The following is a 20899-nucleotide window of genomic DNA, read 5'->3' as shown; positions in this document are numbered from 1 at the left end:
CAAAATGTACTTACAATGGACTATTGAACTATGAGAAGGAATGGAGTTTTCTAGGAAGTGTAATAAACCTTGAAAACTTCGGTAAGCTAGACTTAAATGGAAAAATATAATTCTACTTCTATGAAATGTAAGAGACCAGTTCATAGAGATAAATTAGATTAGCAGTTACCAAGGGCTGCAGTAGGAGGGAATGGAGAAGAATTGCTTAACATGGTTTCTTCTTGGGTTGGGAAGTTTGGAAATCATGATTGTGGTTTTACAAGATTCTGAATGTAATACCACTGAACTATATGCTTAGTAGTGAAATGACACACTGGTTGTTTTGCCACAACTTTTTTTTTTTTTTTTTTTTTTTAAGTAATGCCTTCATTTGTGACTTCTTAAAAAGAAAAGCAACTTCTAAAATGGTCAGCTTCCTTAAACAGGAGAAAAGTGAAGGAATCATTTGGACTGAAGTAAATAGACTTGAGGAAATTCAAGACACGTTAAACCGGAAGGACTAAACTAAAATACAACCAACTGTAAGGATAGAATAAAGCAAATGCTATTATTAAATGTCAAGTGAGTGTTTTTTGAGTATACTACTTCTGGTCAAAACTAGAAACAGAATTGGGAGAATGGCTAACAGATTATGCTTTACCAACATGAAGGAATAGATTACAGTCATTAGAATCGTAATAATAGAGCCTGTAATGAAAAAAACCAATGTATTACGAGTCATAAAAGTATCATGATATAGAACCGTGTGTAGGCTCTTTGCTAAAAATGCATTCTACTGGGAGACAAATGAAAATGGTTCTAGGATTAAAATTGCTAATGATTTCAACTGTTCTTTAAAGGAAAGATCTTGTCTGGCTCAATACCTTGGGTCTCTATTAATAGTGACCTATTAATTACCTATTGGAGTTTTGAGCTACATTTTATCATGGAGCTCCATCAGTTCTCAGTTTTAATCTGATGGATTTTATCTAAATTGGTCTAACATGAAGTATAGCTAAGTCAGTAGTTTGGAGATATTGAATTCCAATTAAGTTTTGCCTGGGCTCCCCCTAAATATTCTCAATATCAAGACTTAAGGGTTCAGTCTACAGACTACAGGACTGTAGAGTTGACCATGAGCTCAGGAATTCAGTAATCCAAACTTCTCACCATACAAGTGCGGAAATGGACACAGCCCATATGCCCATAAAAGCTGATGGTCCAGACTGCCTGGGTCTCAATACACTGTTCCTCTTGCCAGAGCACCTTATTACCTGATAGTAACTCTGAATGGCAATATATCATGGACAGAGGGACTTGGTGCTGCAAAACCACTTTAAAATGTTTAGTTTATTGCTACTAAATTAACCAAACCCATCATCTCTCCCTTTGAACTTTTAGTATCCTTTACATTGCGAGAATGATTTCAACCTTGAGGAATTGGACTTCCAAAGCTTCTAGAATGTAGTAATGTGGAAAAAGCTTCCTAAAGAACTATGAAAATGATTCGATTCAGATTTCTTATTTCATCCTTGTGAAAGATCTGTTAAAAGTCTATAAACAGGTCCATTTTTGACCTGAAAAAAAGGGGAAATCAATCACAAGACCCTACCTTCTTTTATGATTTCTGTCTATTCAGTTCTACTTGCAACTGGGGCTGGGTTAAAAAAAGAAAAAAAACAAACCCCAAACCTTTTGACTCATTGGTTCTCACCTGGTCTATTTCTATTTCTAGCCTGTTGCAGGCTGCTGAGCCTCTGAGTTGCTAAATAAGCAATTGTTTTTCCTGCCTTCAACCACCACGGCGGGGGTGGGGGGTGGGGGGGTGGGGGTGGAAAGCAAATCATTCTGAAGATACGCTATTTGGTGCTACTTTTTCCATAGGGTCTATGAATTAGTTTATAATAACTATGGAGACTTCATAAAGTTTCCAGGTAGGCAAACAGATAGGAGTTGCAGATAACACTGTACTTTGGTTAGACCAGTGAGAGCTTTCAGTGCTTTTCTCCGCATTTGGACACCCAACTTCTTCTGAGTATGATTTTGAAGGTCAAATGGAGACCTAGAAATAAAATTCTTTGCTGCTGAAACAAAAGTATCTTTGTTCAGAGGCTCTTGCTAACAATTTTAGGTACTGAGACCCAAGAGTAGAAAATGGAATTTTAGAGCTGGAAAGGATTATCAAAATGTAATTTAATTCTAGACAAATGCCATGTGAGATCTAAGACTTTCTAAACTATTTCAAAAGAGCTCCAGGGAAATTAGTTGAGTCATCTTAGTTGTATTTTTCGTCTTTAATTCTGGTAGAGTTATTGATGGGCAGCAGTTAACTTTCAAATATCAAGATATTCCTTTATGTGAGAAGGTACCTTCTTACCTTGACCAATTTGAAATGAAAATTGAAGAAATCAGGATTGACTCATTACTGTTCAGTTCTGCAAACATGGATGGAATGCCTACTGTACTAGGGGCAAAGAGGTGTTGCATACACAGACAAGTAAGACATGGCTCGTCCCTACCCTTAAGAAGTTAAAAGTCTGGTATATTCTGCATGTAGAACTTACTACGTGCTGGTTGAACAGCTGTGTTGAACAACTGTGTACTTCTAGTGGAAATCCTTACATGCTTCCTTTAAAAATATGTGTACATGCAATGTACAAATCTGAAGTCTTGAACATGAAATATGGTCCAGGAGAATATACATAAAAAAAATTCAAATTCTAAACAGATAATTCAGGCAGTGCTTCTTTAGGTATACCAGTTCCTGGGTTTTTCCATTTCTATTGAACCAGATATCTGGGAATGGGCTCTAAGCATATGCATTTTACAGTAACTTTAATGTGCTTCCATTGTTTCCTTACAGAAAAGTCCTCCTTCACAGACACAAAGGAAGTTCTCATCCAAGGGTGAAATAAATGGTCTTCAGTTATGGGTTATCACTTTGGTCTATTTGATGTTGTTTCAGAAACTGGTCTAGGAATGGTCACTAGGGATGCTTAGAGAAATACTTCACTTTCACACTTCAGTCTTACTGTTCAAGTTTTTTAGTTTTCTTTAACACTCTTGACGTCTGGTTAAATGATAAAATACTTCAAAATAGGCAGATGAACAAGTGGCAGCTAAGAACTTTCATTGAGGAAAGGGCTGGGCAGGGGCGGTTCTGAAGACCATAACCAGAATCTGAAAGTTTTCCATTCCCCTGATGGAACATTCCCTATTAACACTGTTCTATAATAGCTTTCAATTTTACAAGAAATATAAACAGTCAGAAAAGAAACCTCATTAATGAAAATATTTCTTGCTCGACTTAATAAGGCTCTCTCCTGCTGAGTTTAAAGCACCAAGTTACTGAAAAGACTAAAGTGTGACTTTTAGTTTTTGCCTGAAGTTAGAGAAGTTCTCATAGAATGTCTCTCATTCTTAGCATCTGTGAATCAGCCTTACCAAACCTGTTACTATGGAAACTGACATTAAATCTGAACTGAAAAAGCTACCCTAGAGATGTGTATGCAAACCTTTATTTGCTATACTTGGCCAAGTGAGCTCCTGTGCATAAAACAGCTGGCCTAGGTAGAGCTATTAAAGATAACTTCCTGCAGGGGAAAAGCTTACAAGAACCCATCAGGAAACCTTACTTCTCTCCCTCCTTTTATTTCTGTATCACTTCTTTCTAGGTCTCCTCCATTCTTTTCTCATTCATTTAGATAGCATAATTGATTTCCTATGTATGGTTAAATACACTCCTGCTTGGTCTCTTATGTGTCTGATTCCTTGGTAAATGACTTTAGGAGACAAATCAAAAGAAGTAACGTCTTCAGGTATATGTAGGGAGCATGTGTGTTAATCCGGAATGATAGGGCGGGGTTGGTGAATTAGCATCTATGAATGGTGATGCTGGAATAGAGTGGTTGGAGCCATAGTAGAATGCCGGCAGGACAGCACAGGAAGGTGCTAGGCAAAAGTAGAGGAACCTCTCTTTTCCCTTGGATTAGAGGAACCACAGATACATGGTTTCTGGTCCATTTCCTAGGGATTCAGTAGCCAGTGCCTAAAACAAAGACACAAAACCAGCAGACCAAACACGACAACAAATGAGGATCAACTTTGTTTCAGACAGGCTTGAGTATCTTTCATCGGATAAAATAAAATTTTAATGAGCAAAAACCTTTAAAAAAAAAACAAACAAAAAAACCCAGATGGGTTAATTGCTGTATCAGAAGTAGAAAGCGTCCCTGAATAAACAGACTGTGGGTTTCTACATCCTGGCTGGTTTCCGAAGTTGCTATATCAAATATGTAAACTAGGTGGTTTCCTTAAATGTGGTGGGAATTGGTCCTGTCTTAACCATTTGAGTGTAGCCTGTAAGTACGGTTCCTCTTATAAACCTTCAGTGGTTCATTTGGGAGTTAATAAAGGAACAGAGGAAAAAAAATAGTATTGAAAGCAATCAATCCATAGAATTAAATATATAAAAGGATAGTAGGTAAGGAATGAGAAATATTTTTGAATCAAGCCCATGTCCAGGCACATATGTATAGGATCTTGGAAATTCCTTTCACTGACGAAACAGAATAAAGTCCATTGATTACAATCAACTAGAATAATCCATGAAAAGAATGCTCTTACAAGTAATTCACAAATGGAGGACAGCAGATGGTTTAGTAAAAACAACTTGAAGAAAGGGCCAAAACAAGAGAAACTGCAGCAAAGGTTTGAAGTGCAAACAGAGTCAAAGGTTATCCAAGTGAAAGGGGACTGAGATGTTCTCAAAGGGCTGAAATCTGAGGGAGCTTTGCTTGGTATGATTCACTTGTTCCCCTCCAGCTTATGCTCTGCACTGAATGGTAATGGTGAGGGTCAAGGTTAGCCCAGACTGTGGGTGCTGGTTTGGAAAGGGAGGAGGGATGAAGGGTGAGTTTGCATTCTCTGTAGTCTGAGCTGTTGGATCCTCACATTAGGAAAGTACCCATGTATTACTTGAGGATGTTATTAGAGTCTCTTAGACATGACTGGGGAAAGAAAGGCTTTGGTGATTTTGAGCAGTAAGAAGGGCAGCCAAAGCTGGATGGTGTTTGAGGTGTGAAAAATGTGACAAAATGCAGAAAGCAAGGGTAGAATCATTAGGGGGAGTTAATGTAAATCAGAGTTGGATGGGGAGGAATTGAAGACCCATTGGGGAAGGACAGGAAGTAGAGATAAAGCACAGAAGAACATGGATAGTCCTGGAATATGTGTCTGGAAACTGGGAATTGAAACCCAAATTGGAAAGTAAAAGTAGGGATAAGGGGAATTAGCTTTAATAGACTTTTCACAGAGGAGAATGTGATGAGGCCTTCTGGTTGGAGAATGAAGGACTGAGATTGAGAAAACCTAAATGGGGAAAAACTTGAAAGATCCACTAGGGATGGCCCCAAGGACTGACCACAATGGGCATCTAGGCAAAGTTGGAAACCAGAGATATGTGGCATGTGATTCAGTGTGAGACTTTCTCTAGCAGCTGTGGGTTACATGGGTGCAGTGACCATAAGGGATGGTGGTCTAAGTGACCCAGGGTTGGGGTTTGGTTAGGCCAAGGAAGGAACAGGTACTAGGATATGAAGGGTGCTGGTGATAACCTTTCAGATGATCTACCCTAGCCTCGGACTTGAGGGTTCCTACCCTTCAGCCCAGAAGTGATGGGTGGATGTGGAGAAAGTGGAAGGCTCCCTAACCTGGAAGTACCCAACACAGCCTGGGCAGTATATGGATGCTAGTCTTCTGCTCTCAATGTCCAGAAGTAATAAAAGTCTCAGCCCTGTCTCTCCTTTTCTTCCTCATTTTTTTTTGAGAGAATGATCAAAAGAGCAGAACAGTCCATGAGGCAAGCCAAAGTAGCAGACTGACAAGGCATAAAGTGCTTCTTTACCACCAAATCACTTCTTAATTTTTCTCACCAGTTTCCAATTGCCCTGGAGAGTTTATGCTAAGTGCTGTTTTATTGAGCATATTGTCCCATAGCTATGGCTGAGTCTGCGATGCAGAAAGAAGTCAGCTGTCATTCTGGCAGGTTTTGAGCGACATGGGCCATTAAATGGCCACATACCCATGGGCAAGAGTGCTGAAGGACAGCCAAGGATGTGTCCTCCAAGAGCATAGCCTTCCTGTGAGATTTCTAAGTAGGAAGTGCTGCTCAGCAGGGCAGAGGTCCCTAAATTCTGCACCTGTGGGCTGAAGGGGAAAGGACCATGGCCCTTTAAGAAATGAGAAGATGGGTTGAGGGGGTAGTGGCTCAGTAGAGCCTTTGTTTCAGGGCTGTGACAGTATGGCCAGTCCCTTAGCTGTTTGGTGCTGTGATACTCCTGGGAAGGACTGCAGTCTCCATGTGGCTGTGAGCATCCCTGCTCCCAGACACTGGCCCACTCACCCGCGGATTGAGGTGGTACCCAGAGCTTCTTCCTAGCTGTCTGGATAGGACAGTGCCATATGGGAGAAGCAAAACGAAAAACCACTTTCTTTCACCCAGGAGAGAAAATGAGCCAAGAAACCAAGGGAAAGGGAAAGTTAAGTGAATTTCTCAAGTTTGCCTTTGTGTCCTGGTAGGAGCTAGCCTACACTGTGATCTTCCAGTTGTGGAAGAGTGCATAGGTAACACATTCACCTCCTGTCCTGGTTGCTTGATGAGTCTCTGGATTCCACTTCTAGGCTGGCTGACTCATAGCAATAAGCAAATTGGGCATAAACCTGTTAGGTCCCAGAAGAGAGAATCCCAGGAGTCCTAAGATACTTTGTCTCAGCCAGTAGAGTTGGCAATCCCATCACCTCCAAGCATGAAGGCCAACAGAACAGCTGATTCACTTTGTATTTTTAATTAAGCATAGTTCACTATTATTCTTTTTGGACCTTGATTGTATGTGATTTTTAAATCACATACAAAAGACCTAGAAAGTTGATTTATAAAACTACATGGGATTTCAATAAAACCATCCCCCCTCCCCTCCAGAACTAGATAGAAGCTGATTTTTAAAACTCAAAGCATGTGAAAATAGTCATGAAAAGTCTAAAAATGAGGGAGTTGATCTAAGGTAATAAATTCCATTATACATTCTCAACTGAAAGTATACTCTGGGTAAAAGTAAATGAATCAACAGAACAAGTCCAGAATTAAATCCAAATATATATGGAACTTGGGTTATGATAAAGTAGAGTATCAAATTGTGGTCAAATAAAGAGTACATGAAGCTGTGTAGAAAAACTAAAATCACAGGTTAAATTCTAAATGGTTCAAAGACAATATAATACTATAAAAGTAATGGAAGATTTTTAAACATTGTAATGGGAAAGGCAATCTCGATAATGATTGAAAATTCAAAAGACCTAAAGAAAAGAACATACATAAAAAATCACATAAAAATAAAAATTCATTTGGAAAAATCCACCATTTTCAAATGACCAGTGACACATTGGGAATACCTAGATAAATTATGAAAGCAGACAAAAAGCTAATCCTGCTAGGAAATGACAGATGCTGGTGAGGATGCAGAAAAAGGGGAACCCTCCTATACTGTTGGTGGGAATGAAAGCTGGTGCTACCACTCTGGAAAAGAGCATGGAAGTTCCTCAAAAAGTTGAAAATAGAGCTACCCTACGACCCAGCAATTGCACTACTGGGTATTTAACCTAAAGATATAAACGTAGTGATCCAAAGGGGCACGTGCACCCAAATGTTTATAGCAGCAGTGTCCACAATAGCCAAACTATGGAAAGAACCTAGATGTCCATCAACAGACGAATGGATAAAAAAGAGGTGGTATATATATATACAATGGAATACTATGCAGCCATCAAAAGAAATTAAATCTTGCCATTTGTGACTACATGGATGGAACTAGAGGGTATTATGCTTAGCAAAATAAGTCAGTCAGAGAAAGACAACTGTCATATCTCCCTGATACGAGGAAGTGGAGATGCAACATGGGGTGTTTGCAGGGTAGGAAAAGAATAAATGAAACAAGATGGGATCAAGAGGGAGACAAACCATAAGAGACTTAATCTCACAAAACAAACTGAGGGTTGCCGGGGGAAGGGGAGTAGGGAGAGGGTGGTGGGGTTATGGACATTGGGGAGGGTATGTGCATGGTGGGTGCTGTGAAGTGTGTAAACCTGGCGATTCACAGACCTGTACCTCTGGGGCTAATCATACATTATATGTTTATAAAAAGTTAAAAAGTTATAAAAAACTTGGAAAAAAAAACTAATCCTGCTAATTTGTTAGGAAGAAATCAAGAACCTTACAGAGAAGTTTACATGTTATAACACTTATGACACAAACCATATATTTACTCCATCACTAAACCTCATGATATAGGTACTGTTACTAAAATTTATTCATTGGGAACCTAAGATACAGAGAGGTTAGTAACTTGCCATATGTCACACAACTTAGGCATGACAGAGCCAGATAGTCTGACTCCAGACTTGTGGCTTATAACCAAGATCTATGGTCAACCAACTAAACACAATGGAAACTTGTTCATAGACCAAAGATGCTCAAAATCCTCTTTAAAAAATGAAAGCTACACTGAGATTACTTTCACTGTCCCTCAAAATTTCTTTATAAATCTGCCCAAGACAGGAAATTATTGACTGCCTAAAGGCCAGTGTTGTACCTGGTGACCTAAGCATTCAGTTGAGGATTTATAAAAGGTGTCAGTTTGTGAAGATGACAGGTTCTGAATAAATGTGACACAGCTTATCTTTATCCTATTACAAAAGTAGTCTTAATGTAGAGAATAGTAGTCATGGATATCCTTGAGGGGGGAGTGAAAAAATTCTATTTGGACTTGGGATACTTCAAAATGACTCCATGGGGTGCAAGTATGTTTCTGAAGTAGAAGAAAAAATTCTAATTGGGGTCTTTGCTTGTCCTATGATGATGTGAAAGATAGTCCTTTTCACTTTTTTCTATCTAACCTGTACCTTTACCTGCTACAGATAGAGAATTAAGTATTTTCTTTTCCTACGTGATGTTAGCAAATCTATCGTTGTGAGGAAAGCATTTGCTCACTTTTTTTATATCATGGTGAAGTCAGTTACCTCTGATCATGGAAATTGGGTTTATGAAGGGCTGATGAAATCCGGAAAATCCTAGGATCGTTCTTAATCTAATGCATCAATCTTTTCTGTCATCAGTTCTTTCCTCAGAGTTCACAAATAGAAAGTGCAATTGATTTGTAATTACGTTCATTTTCCTCCAAATTGGATGAAAGCCTTGGCAACAGTAAAATGACCAAGCTGGTAGCAGGGAGCAGGGGGACATGGCAGCAAATCTCAGAAATACCAAGTGCAGGAAAACTTGAGTCATCTGGGTTGTGGTTCCCAAGGTTGCCATTTGTTAGATCCGAGCAAACTTAGAAGGTCATCCACCTTCTCCATGAAGCCTTCTCTCCCACGCCACAGATGTTATGATGATCAAGAATGAAACATTTACAATATCTGTGACAAAACTATACAGAAAGCGACAGGGGAAAACAACAATCTGTTGTTTTTTTTCTAATTTCCCTTACTTGACAAATTTGAAGTCCTCAGATTCTTCCTGCTAATAGATTCACCTAAATTATTCGTATTTTACCAGAATGGGCTCAGACCATCCATACCACCCTGAAATCTTGCTTTTTGCTCTTAGTCATGGACATTTTTCCAGTTGACTATCCAATAACCCCACCTCAATATTCTTAAGAGCTAGAAAATGTTCTGTAATTAGGATAAAAACGATACAGTGAACCACAATCCAGTCTTCTTTTCTGCTATTTTCCAAGACTTCTGCATTAAAGGTCTTCAGATCTACTTCTATTTTTCTGTAGGACAGATGGCCTGAAGTAGGATTGGCAGGTCAGATTTTAATAACTTTGGCTACACTGTCCAAGAACAATTCATATTCACACAAATAAGGTATGAGCCTACATAGGGCATCACTCAGCGTGTTTCTACTTATTTTAATTGTGCCAATCAGATGAACAATGGTAATGCATTGTTTTAAATTACATTTCCATGACCGTTAAAGAAATTAAGCATTCTCCTGTCCACTAGTTATCCTCTTTTCAGCATTTATTGTCCATTTCATGTTTCTGTTCATGTTTATATATATTTTTCCCTATTAGGTTGTCTTTTTGTTTGACCTATAGGTACTCTTTGTATGTTAGGAATATCAACCCTTGGTCTGTTCATATGCACTGATACTTTCTTTTGACTTCGCTTTTATTGATTTTTACCCATAGAACTTTTTCTCCTGTAGTAAGCAATGTCAATATCTTTGTAGTTTGTGTATTTCTTTGGCTTGCTTAAAAAGCTATTGCTCTACTATTTTGAAATTATGGAGAAGTCTAAATTGGGACTCAGGGTGAGTAAGGAAAGAATACAACCTAGTTGGATTACTTACGAACTTCTAATAGATACATCAGTGCAATTTTTAGGATGGGACTTCAAAAATAAAAATAATGGAAAAGTCAAATAATTCAAACTGATTGGGATGGGGTGAAGGAAAGAATGACCTTGTACAAGTCAGTAAATGCATGAAATAAGGTAAATGAACTGTTATAAAGGAAATATATGAAATAGAAGATGGGAAGAATAAAATTGATTTTTGCCAGTTGTGATAGTAATACAGACAGGATGAATTTCTTTATCAAAAGACAGAGATAGGAAGATTGTGTTTTAAAAATGTGAAAATATCAAAGGAACAAAGACATGACAGAAATGAAGAGATGAGAAAAGATGAAATGGAGAATTTCAAGTGAGGAAGAGGTATGGCAATGCTAGTTTCATATAAGGTAGAACTCAAGGCCCAAAGCCATGTCTCAGGGGTTAGGGAGATAAAAAATTGGGCTAGGGCTACCCAAGGTAGCCAGGATTTCAAGAATTAAGCTTCTGAAGTGAAGTGAAGTGAAGAGAAGGAAGGTATTCATGTGAGCCCTTTTCCCAGTTAGTCATTTACTAGTCCGTTTGAGGGGTGGACTGAGAGGCTGAGTAGCTGAATAATCTGTGCTGAGGGGATAGGATTAGGGGATAGGATTTCAGAGTTCTTCGAAATGGAGAACACCTCAGGCTTTCATTTGAAAAAAGGAAGGCATATACCTTAGGTGTAAGGGTAAACTAAAAGACAGTGCTTATGAAAAGCGAGCCTAAAATAAGCTCAGTCCCTAGTTGGATTAAAGGGATTTATGGCAACTGCCTGATGAAACTAAAGAATGCCTCTCTCAACAAGAATACTAACATCTTATTTCCTTTTTTTTTTTTTTTCTTAACACAGTGTCCGGTATTCAATTAAAAAAAAAAAATTACAAGGTATACTAATTTCCAAAGGGGAAAAGACCCCAGAAAACAGAATATCCCAGGTAATCAGCTGTCTGGACATCTGTGATTAACATTTGAGAAAACCGATGAAACCATGGAGAATTATTTCAGAACTAAATAAAATAAAATGGGAATTTTAAACTAGAAATACAGTGATCTATTAAGGCTATAATACATTTGTTGAGCAGCAAATTTGAAATAGCTGGTGAGGGGTTTAATAATCCAGAGAAGGGAGTAAAACTACATGGACTAAAGACTTAAAGATGTAAAAATGTAGAAAAGTTATTTGAGTTGTAAGCATGGGTAAAATTTCTATTATCTGGGAAACGAGTCTAAGAAATGTGTCAGGGAGAATGTGTTGTAGCAGAAGCAATTCTTGAAAAGATAATGGCCAAAAATGTTGCTAAATTAACAAAAGCACTGAGCAAAAAATTAAAGAATGAATATAAACACCATGCAGGACAAACCCAAAACTAAAAGACGTATCTGGGCACATCATAGTTAAATTTCTAAAATACAAAGAATCCTACTAAAGTAGCAAGGGGTGGCAAGTGCTGGTGGTTTCTAAGGGACACTAAGTCTGACAGCTGAGTTCTCACTATCAAACAAAATTATGTAAGCTAGAACTTTGAAATGCCCCTTCTAAATTACTGGAAAACCAGAAACCTTGAATTGTATATTGAGCAAAAAATATGCTTAAAAGGAAGGCTAAATAAAGATGTTTAGAATAACGAGCTGAAAGAAAACTACATGGTCATTCTAAAATTCAGAAGTAAGGAATATGGATCATGGAAAAGACAGAATCATGGAAATGACAGAAGCAATGAATGGCAACAGAAATGGTCAATATGTGGGAAATAGTAGAACACTTATGTCCTATGGTTTTTAATAGGATACTTAAAATTAGACAATAGGAAAAGAGAGCATGAGAGATAGGGATAAATGGAGTTAAAATATTCCAGAGGTTTTCCATTATCTAAGAAATGGTAATTTGTTAGGCTCTATTTGGTTAAAAAAATAAATAAATCATAAGGATTTAAAAGAATGGATAACAAGCTTATAATGGGGAACAATGAATTCTTGATCAGGCCATAAGAAGGCAAGGATAAAAACTAGAATATAGAATAAATGGGACAAAAGAAAAAAGTAACGGTCATTTTAAACCCAAATACTATGTATCTGGGCTGCATTAGTTATAAATGGGTTAAATATTCCAATGAAAAGATAGACTGGATTAAAGAAAATTTTATGTGCTGCTTGTAGGCAATGTACTTTAAATATTAAATAGGAAGTAGTGACAGTAATAAGATGGAATAGGATATATTCAGAAAATAACCAAGAGGGAACTGGCAGAGCTATACTCATATCAGATGAAGTAGATGTTAAAGCAAGAAGAATTGCATTTAATAATCAAGAATCCATATAAAAGGATAATCTCAACTTTCTACGTAGCTAGTAACCCAAGACCAGGTAGAAAATGTAAATAACTACTGAAGAGAGTTTAGAGTTGTAATTAAAGAGAACATTTAGAAAGGTTCCAGCATGACAGAGCTTTAGAACTAAGTTCTATAAAACCTTTTAAAGAACATTCCCATTTAAATATTTGAAGACCACAGAGAAAAAAAACAGTAATATCCCAAATTTATTTAATATAGCTAAAAAGAAAAAAAAAAAAACCTTGTAAGAATAATAAACCAACCAACAAAGTCCTCCAAGCCAATTTCATTTATAAATGCATTTCAGGAAAGCAAGGGCAGTTCAGATCTATCAAGAAAACAAAATATCCATTTTTTAGCTTCAGTGTACTGATATATCAATAGATGCTAAAAAGACCCATAGAAGAAATGCTAAAAAATAGATGCTAAAAAGACTGGTAGAAGAAATCTATTAGACTGTATACACAAAATTCTATCTGGACTAAGTATCTAAATGTAAAACAAGTGGAAACAGTAGCAGAAAATTCAGATATTTATGCTGAGCCCCTTCAGGCTCTTGGTTAGAATTTTTTTTTTTTTAACCCTTCCCCAACAGCCATCTCCTCAGCCTTCTATCTCAGATTTGTGATACAGAGCTTTTTTATTTCCTATTTGCCTTCCTCCATCACCTTATTGGAAGTCTCCAAATACTTTTTCTTTTTTTAAGATTTTATTTATTTATTTGACAGACAGAGATTACAAGTAGGCAGAGAGGCAGGCAGAGAGAGAGAGAGGGAAGCAGGCTCCCTGCTGAGCAGAGAGCCCGATGCGGGGCTCGATCCCAGGACTCTGAGATCATGACCTGAGCCGAAGGCAGCGGCTTAACCCACTGAGCCACCCAGGCGCCCCTCCAAATGCTTTTCTTAACTCATCTTCGTGTATTTAGTGCTCCATACATTGTAGCTGTGTTGTAAGTATGGCCACATTGGTGATGACCCCTCCTCGCACCCCCACACCCATCCAGCCTGCCCGTCTCCTGGAGCGAGAACGGAATAGGAGCAATGTCATCTTGTGCAACTTCTCTGCAGTTTATTTTCTGTAAGGCGCTTTAAATTCTGCAGGCTGGTTGTCTTTGCTCAGAAACAGCTCCTTGGGACAAGTGCTATTGAGCTGTATGTGGATGCCAGAAGGTAGAAGATGGGTGACGCTCCCAAGCCTCTGTCTCACCAGTGTGACTGTGTACGAGGGGAACACTAGAATAAACCTGATGATATCATGGTTTGCTTTGTTTGCATTATCGGCCACCTTTGCTAAGCGCATGTGTTTCAGTGGTCCTTTACCCTGGTTGCTCCTTAGTCATCCCACCATGGACCAGTTAAATCCCAGTGCTCCACATGTGTTCTTAGGTGTCGCTGGGATTGAGAACCACTGGTCTTCATTCTGTTGTTCCAGACAGAAGGAGTCTAAGATTGCATGGGCCCAGAAACCACATGCTACTCCACCCCCCCCACCCAAAAAACGGTTTTCTAAAGAAGGTGGTCATGCAGTAGGAAGAGCATGGCTTGGCACCAGAAGTTTGGAGTTCTAGACCTGTCACTGGCTGAAGAGCTGACACAGCAAGCCACAAAGCCTCTCTAGGCACTGGTACCCTAACTGATCAAATAAGCATAATGAGCTCTTCTGTCCACCTCAACCTGTACTAGGAATTTTAAAATGGAAACTAGATAAGACCCTTCAAAATCTGAAAATCCTGCAAATGTAATTTGTTAGCATTTCAATCAGGAAACAGGCACTGTCCTGTGTCGTAGCTGTGGGGTCTGGTGCGGGTCATTTCACTTGTTGAAGCCCCATTTGCTCATCCCTAAAACGGAGTTATCTATTCTGCAGAGGACCCCTTCAGCAGTAAGGCAAGCTGGAGGAACAGAAAAACACAAAATACCCTATTGCGTTTGCTATTAACTTGGATTTTTATCACAAAGACTCTGAAATGTTTGGTGTCAAGCCTGCTGTCAAATCCCATAGCCTCCCTCCTGTTAGCAGATGCAGACACCACTGTGGCCACAAGCAGGTGCAGTGTCCTTGCCTGAAAAGCTTTGTTGCCTTAAATCCCAGGGAATTTTTGGTTACAAACCAAGCCTGTTGAGGTGACAGGTGCCACTGACTTAGCTACCTGTGAGCTGACCCTTTGGCTCCCATTATCTGGGCTTTCCTGCCTGTTGAGTTGGTTGTGACAGGAGATCAATACTGGTGAGAGGGAAATGTGTAATCGAAGCAACTGAAGGAGGTTGAAATCTTCCGGTGTGTGGTGACCGGAAAAAGAGGAGGGGTTATAGAGGTACTGGGCGGGCAGAAGTGCCTTGCCCTTGAACTAGTCCTGCCACCTTTCTCTGTTCTCACCTTCTGCCTCTGAGTTACAGCCCCTGGTACCTTTCTCCAGCCTCCGGAAGCTGAGTATTCTCCAGCGTGGGGACCTGCCATTTAAAATGGACAAGGGCAGGGATGATATGTGGAGGTCTCCAAGGGAACTCAAAAGTTAGAGTAGTGAATTTGAAAGTGCAAGATGGGGAGCAAAAGCATTTGAAGGTGGCTATGGCACAGTTATTTCTAACTGGCTCTGCAGGTTTCTGTTCTTAACTGGGCAAACTTAGGTTGTCAGCCAGTGATGTTGATGCTTTTTCTTCCTAAAGCAAATCTGAGAAATAATGACATTGTGGTCTAGAGAGGACAATAACAAAAACCCCATGGAGTCCGTATATCAGCTTTTCATACAATAAAACAGAACAAGTCTCTTTGGAAGGCATGGATGGTTATTTCAGATGAGCCCCTGAAATCCCATACCCACTTACCCACTGATATGGTCCAAACAGCAATTATTTTCAGAAAGGCCTTGGTTCTGGAGTTGAACCGGCTGTGATGGATGGGGTTCTGGATGGCAACGTAGCGGTCTAGTGAGATCGCACAGAGGTGCATGATGGAAGCCGTGGAGAAGAGCACGTCCAGGTAAATCCAGACAGCACAGAGCTTGCTAGGCAGAGGCCACCGGTAACCTGGGATGCAAAAGGTTAGCATCAATTAGGGATCTCAGGCCTCCCACGGTGCGGTGCGTGGAACCCAGCCTGCCAGAAGGGCTGCTATTCTGGGAGTGGGGTGGGGTGGGAAAGGCACAGGTGGTGGCAAAGGGCAACACAAGATATTTTCAGTGTTTTAAAAGCCCAAGAACCATTGTACTGAACAATGTTCAGATCCTATAAGCTGATGAACTCAGGGTTTAGAAATTTCTTGGGGCTGGAGTTCTATGCCACTGTGTTGTGGTAACCTTGAGTTATCTTCAGGGTTTCTCTTGCTCTGTGTCCCCTAACAGCATCTACCTTTTTTTTCTTTGTTTTTAAGGAGTTAGAAGTCTCAATAGCTTTGGAGCTCCTCTATTAAAGCGCCTTGTTCACATCTTTGACATACTGTGGGTTCCCTGAGGTTTGGCCCACCTCTTAGTCTCCATAACTATAATGGCTCAGTCTTGCACAGCAATATCATCAATTGGTCTTTCAATAAATGGTATTGAAATGAATAAATGAAATGGTATTGAATGAATAAATGAATAAATGAAAGTCCAGATTGAGAATATTTTTTGGAAAAATGAAAAATAACTACATTATGCTTTAGGGGTTCAACTCAAATTTGGGGTGTGTGCGGGGGGATATGCAGAAAAGCATTGTGTTCTTGTCCTGAGGAGTGTTTCAGGGCAGCGGTTCTCAAACTCAGTGAGCCTCAGGGCCTTCCAGGTAGGGTCTTGAAATGGTACTGCTGGATCCCACCTGGAGGTGTCAATTTTGTGACTCTGCAGTCGGGGAGGAGAACAGCCATTTCTAACCAGTTTCCAGGTGGTGTTCCTGGTCCCGGGATAATACTTGGGCAACAGCTGCGTGCAGCAGCGGTTGTCAGCCCTGGCTGCACTTGAGAATCAGCCGAGAAGCTTTTTCTCTAGGTTCTGGTTCTCAGGAGGCTAGGAGGAGGTGGGCCCCAAACAGAGTGTTCCAGAGCTGTCACGATGATCCCAATATGAAGAGCACTGTGGGAGCCCATGATGCATATTCTAATTGTCCTGTTCTTGTTTTACAGGGGATCCAGTGGTTATATAAACCCAAATTAGTTTTGATAACTGTGTAAGCGATGATATTACATCTGCGTACAAGGGAAAAGGCAATCCTAAAGATTCACCTTTTCTTGTCAGTAGTCCAGACCCGCAAAGCTGAACAGATTCCACATGTGCAAGTGTACTCCACCAAAATGCCACCACCTATATTTGGGGAAGTAAAGGGTGCAGGATACAAGTCTAACTTAATGCCTTTCACTCTACTTGCCAAAAAACGAGCTAAAACAAGAGCCTCTTCCTTTGCAGTGCCTGGAGGGAAGCCACACTTTGTCTGGTCGGAACTGATGTTGGCCCTTGGGAGTTCTCTCTGCATGGAGACAGCTGAGGTCGGGCCACAGTCTGGTTTCCGAAGCAGGGATAGGGAGGGGGCATTTCCTCACCCTGAGGGGTGAGAAAGGACCAGTCCCAGTGAGAGTTGAAACTCTGGCTGGAATTGGCTGCACGCGGAGCAGCCGCCGCCAGGGGGCGCCGTTGCACCCCGAGCGGGAGGCGGCGGCCAGGTCCTAGCTTCTTAACCCAGCTGGTGGGTGCCTGCTCCCCATCTGCTACTGGGGTCACCTCCGCCCTCTGGCAGTGGTTTTAGTGCCCTAACGGGACCTCTGGGAGCCATGCACCACTCCAGGAGTTTGCCTTCGAGGTGGGGGTCGGGCCTTAGGGGGCCAGAACCTCTGCAGCATGTCTGGGAAATGACAGGCAAATTTGATGAAATCATCCTGGTGTGACATTTGAGTGGACAAACGGAGGTTGTCCTAGCAAAGAGCAGTATGGACCCCGTGCAAACCGGTGCCTGCTCTCCATTGCCCATCTCCTCCCTCCTCTATACCCTTCTGTGCTGGGGTATATATATATACTTTAGCCCTTAAGACTTGGACAGAAAATCTCCTCTTACAAAGACCATAAGGTGACAACTACATGCCTATGTCAGCAGTCTAAATACTCTTCAAAAAAGAAATCCAACTGTATTACTCATAATTTGAAAAGAACATCACATTCTGCTTCCAGCTGAAGCCGTACCAGTGTTTGCTGACTTGCTGAGAGGTTTGACTCTTTCAAACTGTTGAAGAAAGCAAGATTAATGTCTTCCCATTTGTTTTCTACCCTCTTCCAAAACAGACTGGAGGAGTTGATGTATATGTATTTTTAAAGAGTTGAGGGTCTAATTTAAAGGCATACTTCTAAATTAGCTTCTCTGGAGGTAGGGAACAATTGAAACGGGAGTTTATTTATTCTAAGGTAGAAGCTGCATATTTTAACATCAGACCCACTGTACCGCAACTCTTCTCCCTGCACACATTCCAAGGTAATTGGGAAGGTTTGCCACTCTATTAGAAGTGCTGAAAACTGTGTGACAAAGCTAAAACTGTGTTCTGTCCTGAAGGCTGGGATACTTGGGAAAATATAGAAGCGAAAATCCAGTGGATTCAGAATGACAGCTAAATTACTGCTTTATGACCGTATGGGGGGCATTTAAAGTGACTACCTAAAATGGATGTGTTTCAAAGCACAAACTCTCCAAGGATAATGGGTTGTGTGATCTCTTAATGTGTGAAAGCCAATTTAAGATTTAACCAGCGTAACATGGTAGACCCCTGTCTATAAATAAACCCTTGTGTTTAGTTTGTCCCTTGAGCCTCCACTCATCTGCTCCTAACCTGCACACACTGTCTATTACCCGTGTGGGTGCAGCTGGGAGGCTAAGGCCACTCACCATACAGGATGGTTAGCATGGACACGGGCATGACAAGGAAACCCAGCAGCATATCAGCTATGGCAAGTGACATCAGGAAATAGTTGGTGGCGTTCTGCAGCTTTTTCTCTAGGGACACTGCCATGATGACGAGTATGTTCCCAGCAATGGTTAGAATAATCACTACAGCTGTCAACAAAGCAGACCAGTTTTTTTCCTGGAGATGAAGTAAGGAGAAGCATGGTGGTGAGAGACAGCCCTCACAGGAAAGGTTGGTTCGATTTTCCGAGTCCACTGTCCAGTTAAATGCATCTGAAGTGTTAGCTTCTGCGGAGTTAAAGTCATTGATGTAGAGCGTTGGGTCCTCATTTGATTGCATTAAGGAGTTTGTTGTTGGGCTCAATGAAGCATTTTCCTCAAAAAGAATATCCATTTCTAAGCCGGAATTTGTAGCAGATGAAGTAAAGAAAAACTACCAAGCTAGAGCCTCAGCTCGCCATACATCGTTATGTCCCCACGCTCTGTCACACTGAAGCCGGCGTACATGCTGGGCTCCTTGGGTCGCCTTTTTTCTCTCATGATTACAATGGGAGCTGAACTGCAGTGGCTTTTTGTATCTCCTTCCTTCACGGGGTTCGTGGAGTCTTGTTTGGTTTCATTTTTTTTTTTTCCCCTTCAAAGCAAGGTCAGAAAAGCAGGATGAACTTTTTAACAGAGGTTCCAGAGTTTGGAGCATTCGGGGAGAAAAATGCGATCCTGGCCAGGAAAGAAAAGTTTTGTAATTACCAGGAATCTCACTGAGCTCTGTCTCATTTTGTGGGTTTTTGTTGATCCCACTAGTTTAGCCACAGCAGTATTAAAACAGCATGCAATCCAAAACAGTGGGGCGGTATGCACTCTACATTAAGAAAGGCAAGTAAAAATACATCCTGTGTTAATCCCATAGTAATTGGATGTACTTGGGGCTATAGTTCTCTGTCTCTAGGCTGAATGGCCACAGCTGCCGTCAGGAATTTCCATTTGCATTATGCTTAGTTTAAAAAAAAAAAAGAAAACTCTTAAGCAAAGATTAGCAGACAACTTTTTACACCAGAAATTCTCATTGAAATGATAACATTTTGGCCAAGCGTGATTTCAAGGCAGAAAGAAAATTAACACAGAAATAAAAGACAGCAGCATGAGAACTTACATTTGTCTTCAGGGTCCACACGTTAGACATACTTTGCTGTTCTGGGACTTGCTGCATCTCCCACGGTAATTAAGCCAGTGTAGAGTCCCTTCTTCTTGAGCCTCAACCGGCATAACAGGAGAGTAATTTGATTTCTGTTCTGCTGACTTCAAAAACTGCCAGAGTGGAGCCAATTCCAGCACTGCGCGGTCTGCGTTCGCCGGCTCTGCCCGCACTCGGCGGGGTCACTCCCTCCCTGCGCGGCTTGCCTGAGCGAGCCACACGTTTAGCAATCATTCACGAGCCCCTCTCCAAGTCACACAAAAGAAATCCCTCCGGAAAGTAGGGAGAGCTGCCTGTGCCAGGGGACTCGTGGTTTCCCCGGGAAGGGACCTGCTCTCAGGCTGCCTCGTTCACTTCACACCAGACCTCCCTCTATCTGTATGTCATAAACTGCAAGGTAGCAACAGCCCAGGAGGGCGGACCAAACAGGCTGGGTTCCCCCCCTCCCCTTTTTTCTCTCTCTCTCTCTCTTTCGGCCACATGTTAACATAGGGAAGTTCTCTTACGTCAGGAATTGCCTTTTATGCAGATGGCTAAGGCAGGTAAGCTGTGCTGTGAGGTTCTTAGGGTGGGGGAGCACGTAAATAAGGCTAGAAAATGGCATATCCCGGGAGCACTGTAAGCGTGCCGTTCTTCCCCCCAGAGCCCACAGTGCTGTCTGAAGTGCAGTTGCTGACGTCAGCGACTTGGGCTCAGGGCAGCCAAGCTCCTCCGGAGATACTCAAACTATCAGTAGTATTTTTATTTATCAGTAGCATGCACCATTCAACCAACTTATTTTCCCCAGAAATAAACTTACCTAGAAGTAATTCAAAACCTCACATATGGAAGAGGGGTTTTTCAGAGATCATTGTAAAGACCTCCTGCCTTCTTTGTTTAAAAAACAAACAAAAAAAACCCCTTCTCAATTCTAAAGACTGAAGTTATGGGGTAGGTACACAAGGTGTATATATGTATATACACTAGTTAGCATTATTTTTACAGATGAAAAAAAGGATTCTTATCCTGAAGAGTGGTGGTTTTCTAGGTTTCTGTTCTTATCTTCACATTCTCTCTAGACAAATTCTGTTACTTGTGTGCCTTCAACACGTCCTTGGACAAATCAGTAC

The 20899-nt window shown here is 40.8% G+C and overlaps 1 protein-coding gene across 1 annotated transcript in view; it reads right to left on the bottom strand.

The window, feature by feature from the left end:
- Window positions 1–20178, bottom strand: part of HTR2A (5-hydroxytryptamine receptor 2A) — a 59968-nt gene extending 39790 nt beyond the window's left edge. Inside the window, exons 1-3 of the mRNA XM_044249735.1 lie at window positions 19749–20178; window positions 18581–19315; window positions 15569–15769 (exon numbers count right to left, since the gene is read on the bottom strand). Of these exons, the coding sequence (XP_044105670.1) occupies window positions 15569–15769; window positions 18581–18992 (613 nt within the window). The 5' untranslated portion in view covers window positions 18993–19315; window positions 19749–20178. The remainder of the gene's footprint in view (window positions 1–15568; window positions 15770–18580; window positions 19316–19748) is intronic.
- Between the last annotated feature and the right edge of the window lie 721 nt (window positions 20179–20899).

The sequence above is a fragment of the Neovison vison genome, chromosome 5 (genome assembly GCF_020171115.1).
Source record: "Neovison vison isolate M4711 chromosome 5, ASM_NN_V1, whole genome shotgun sequence".
In the NCBI taxonomy this organism is placed as follows: domain Eukaryota; kingdom Metazoa; phylum Chordata; class Mammalia; order Carnivora; family Mustelidae; genus Neogale; species Neogale vison.
This window is presented reverse-complemented; position numbering and strand designations above follow the sequence as displayed.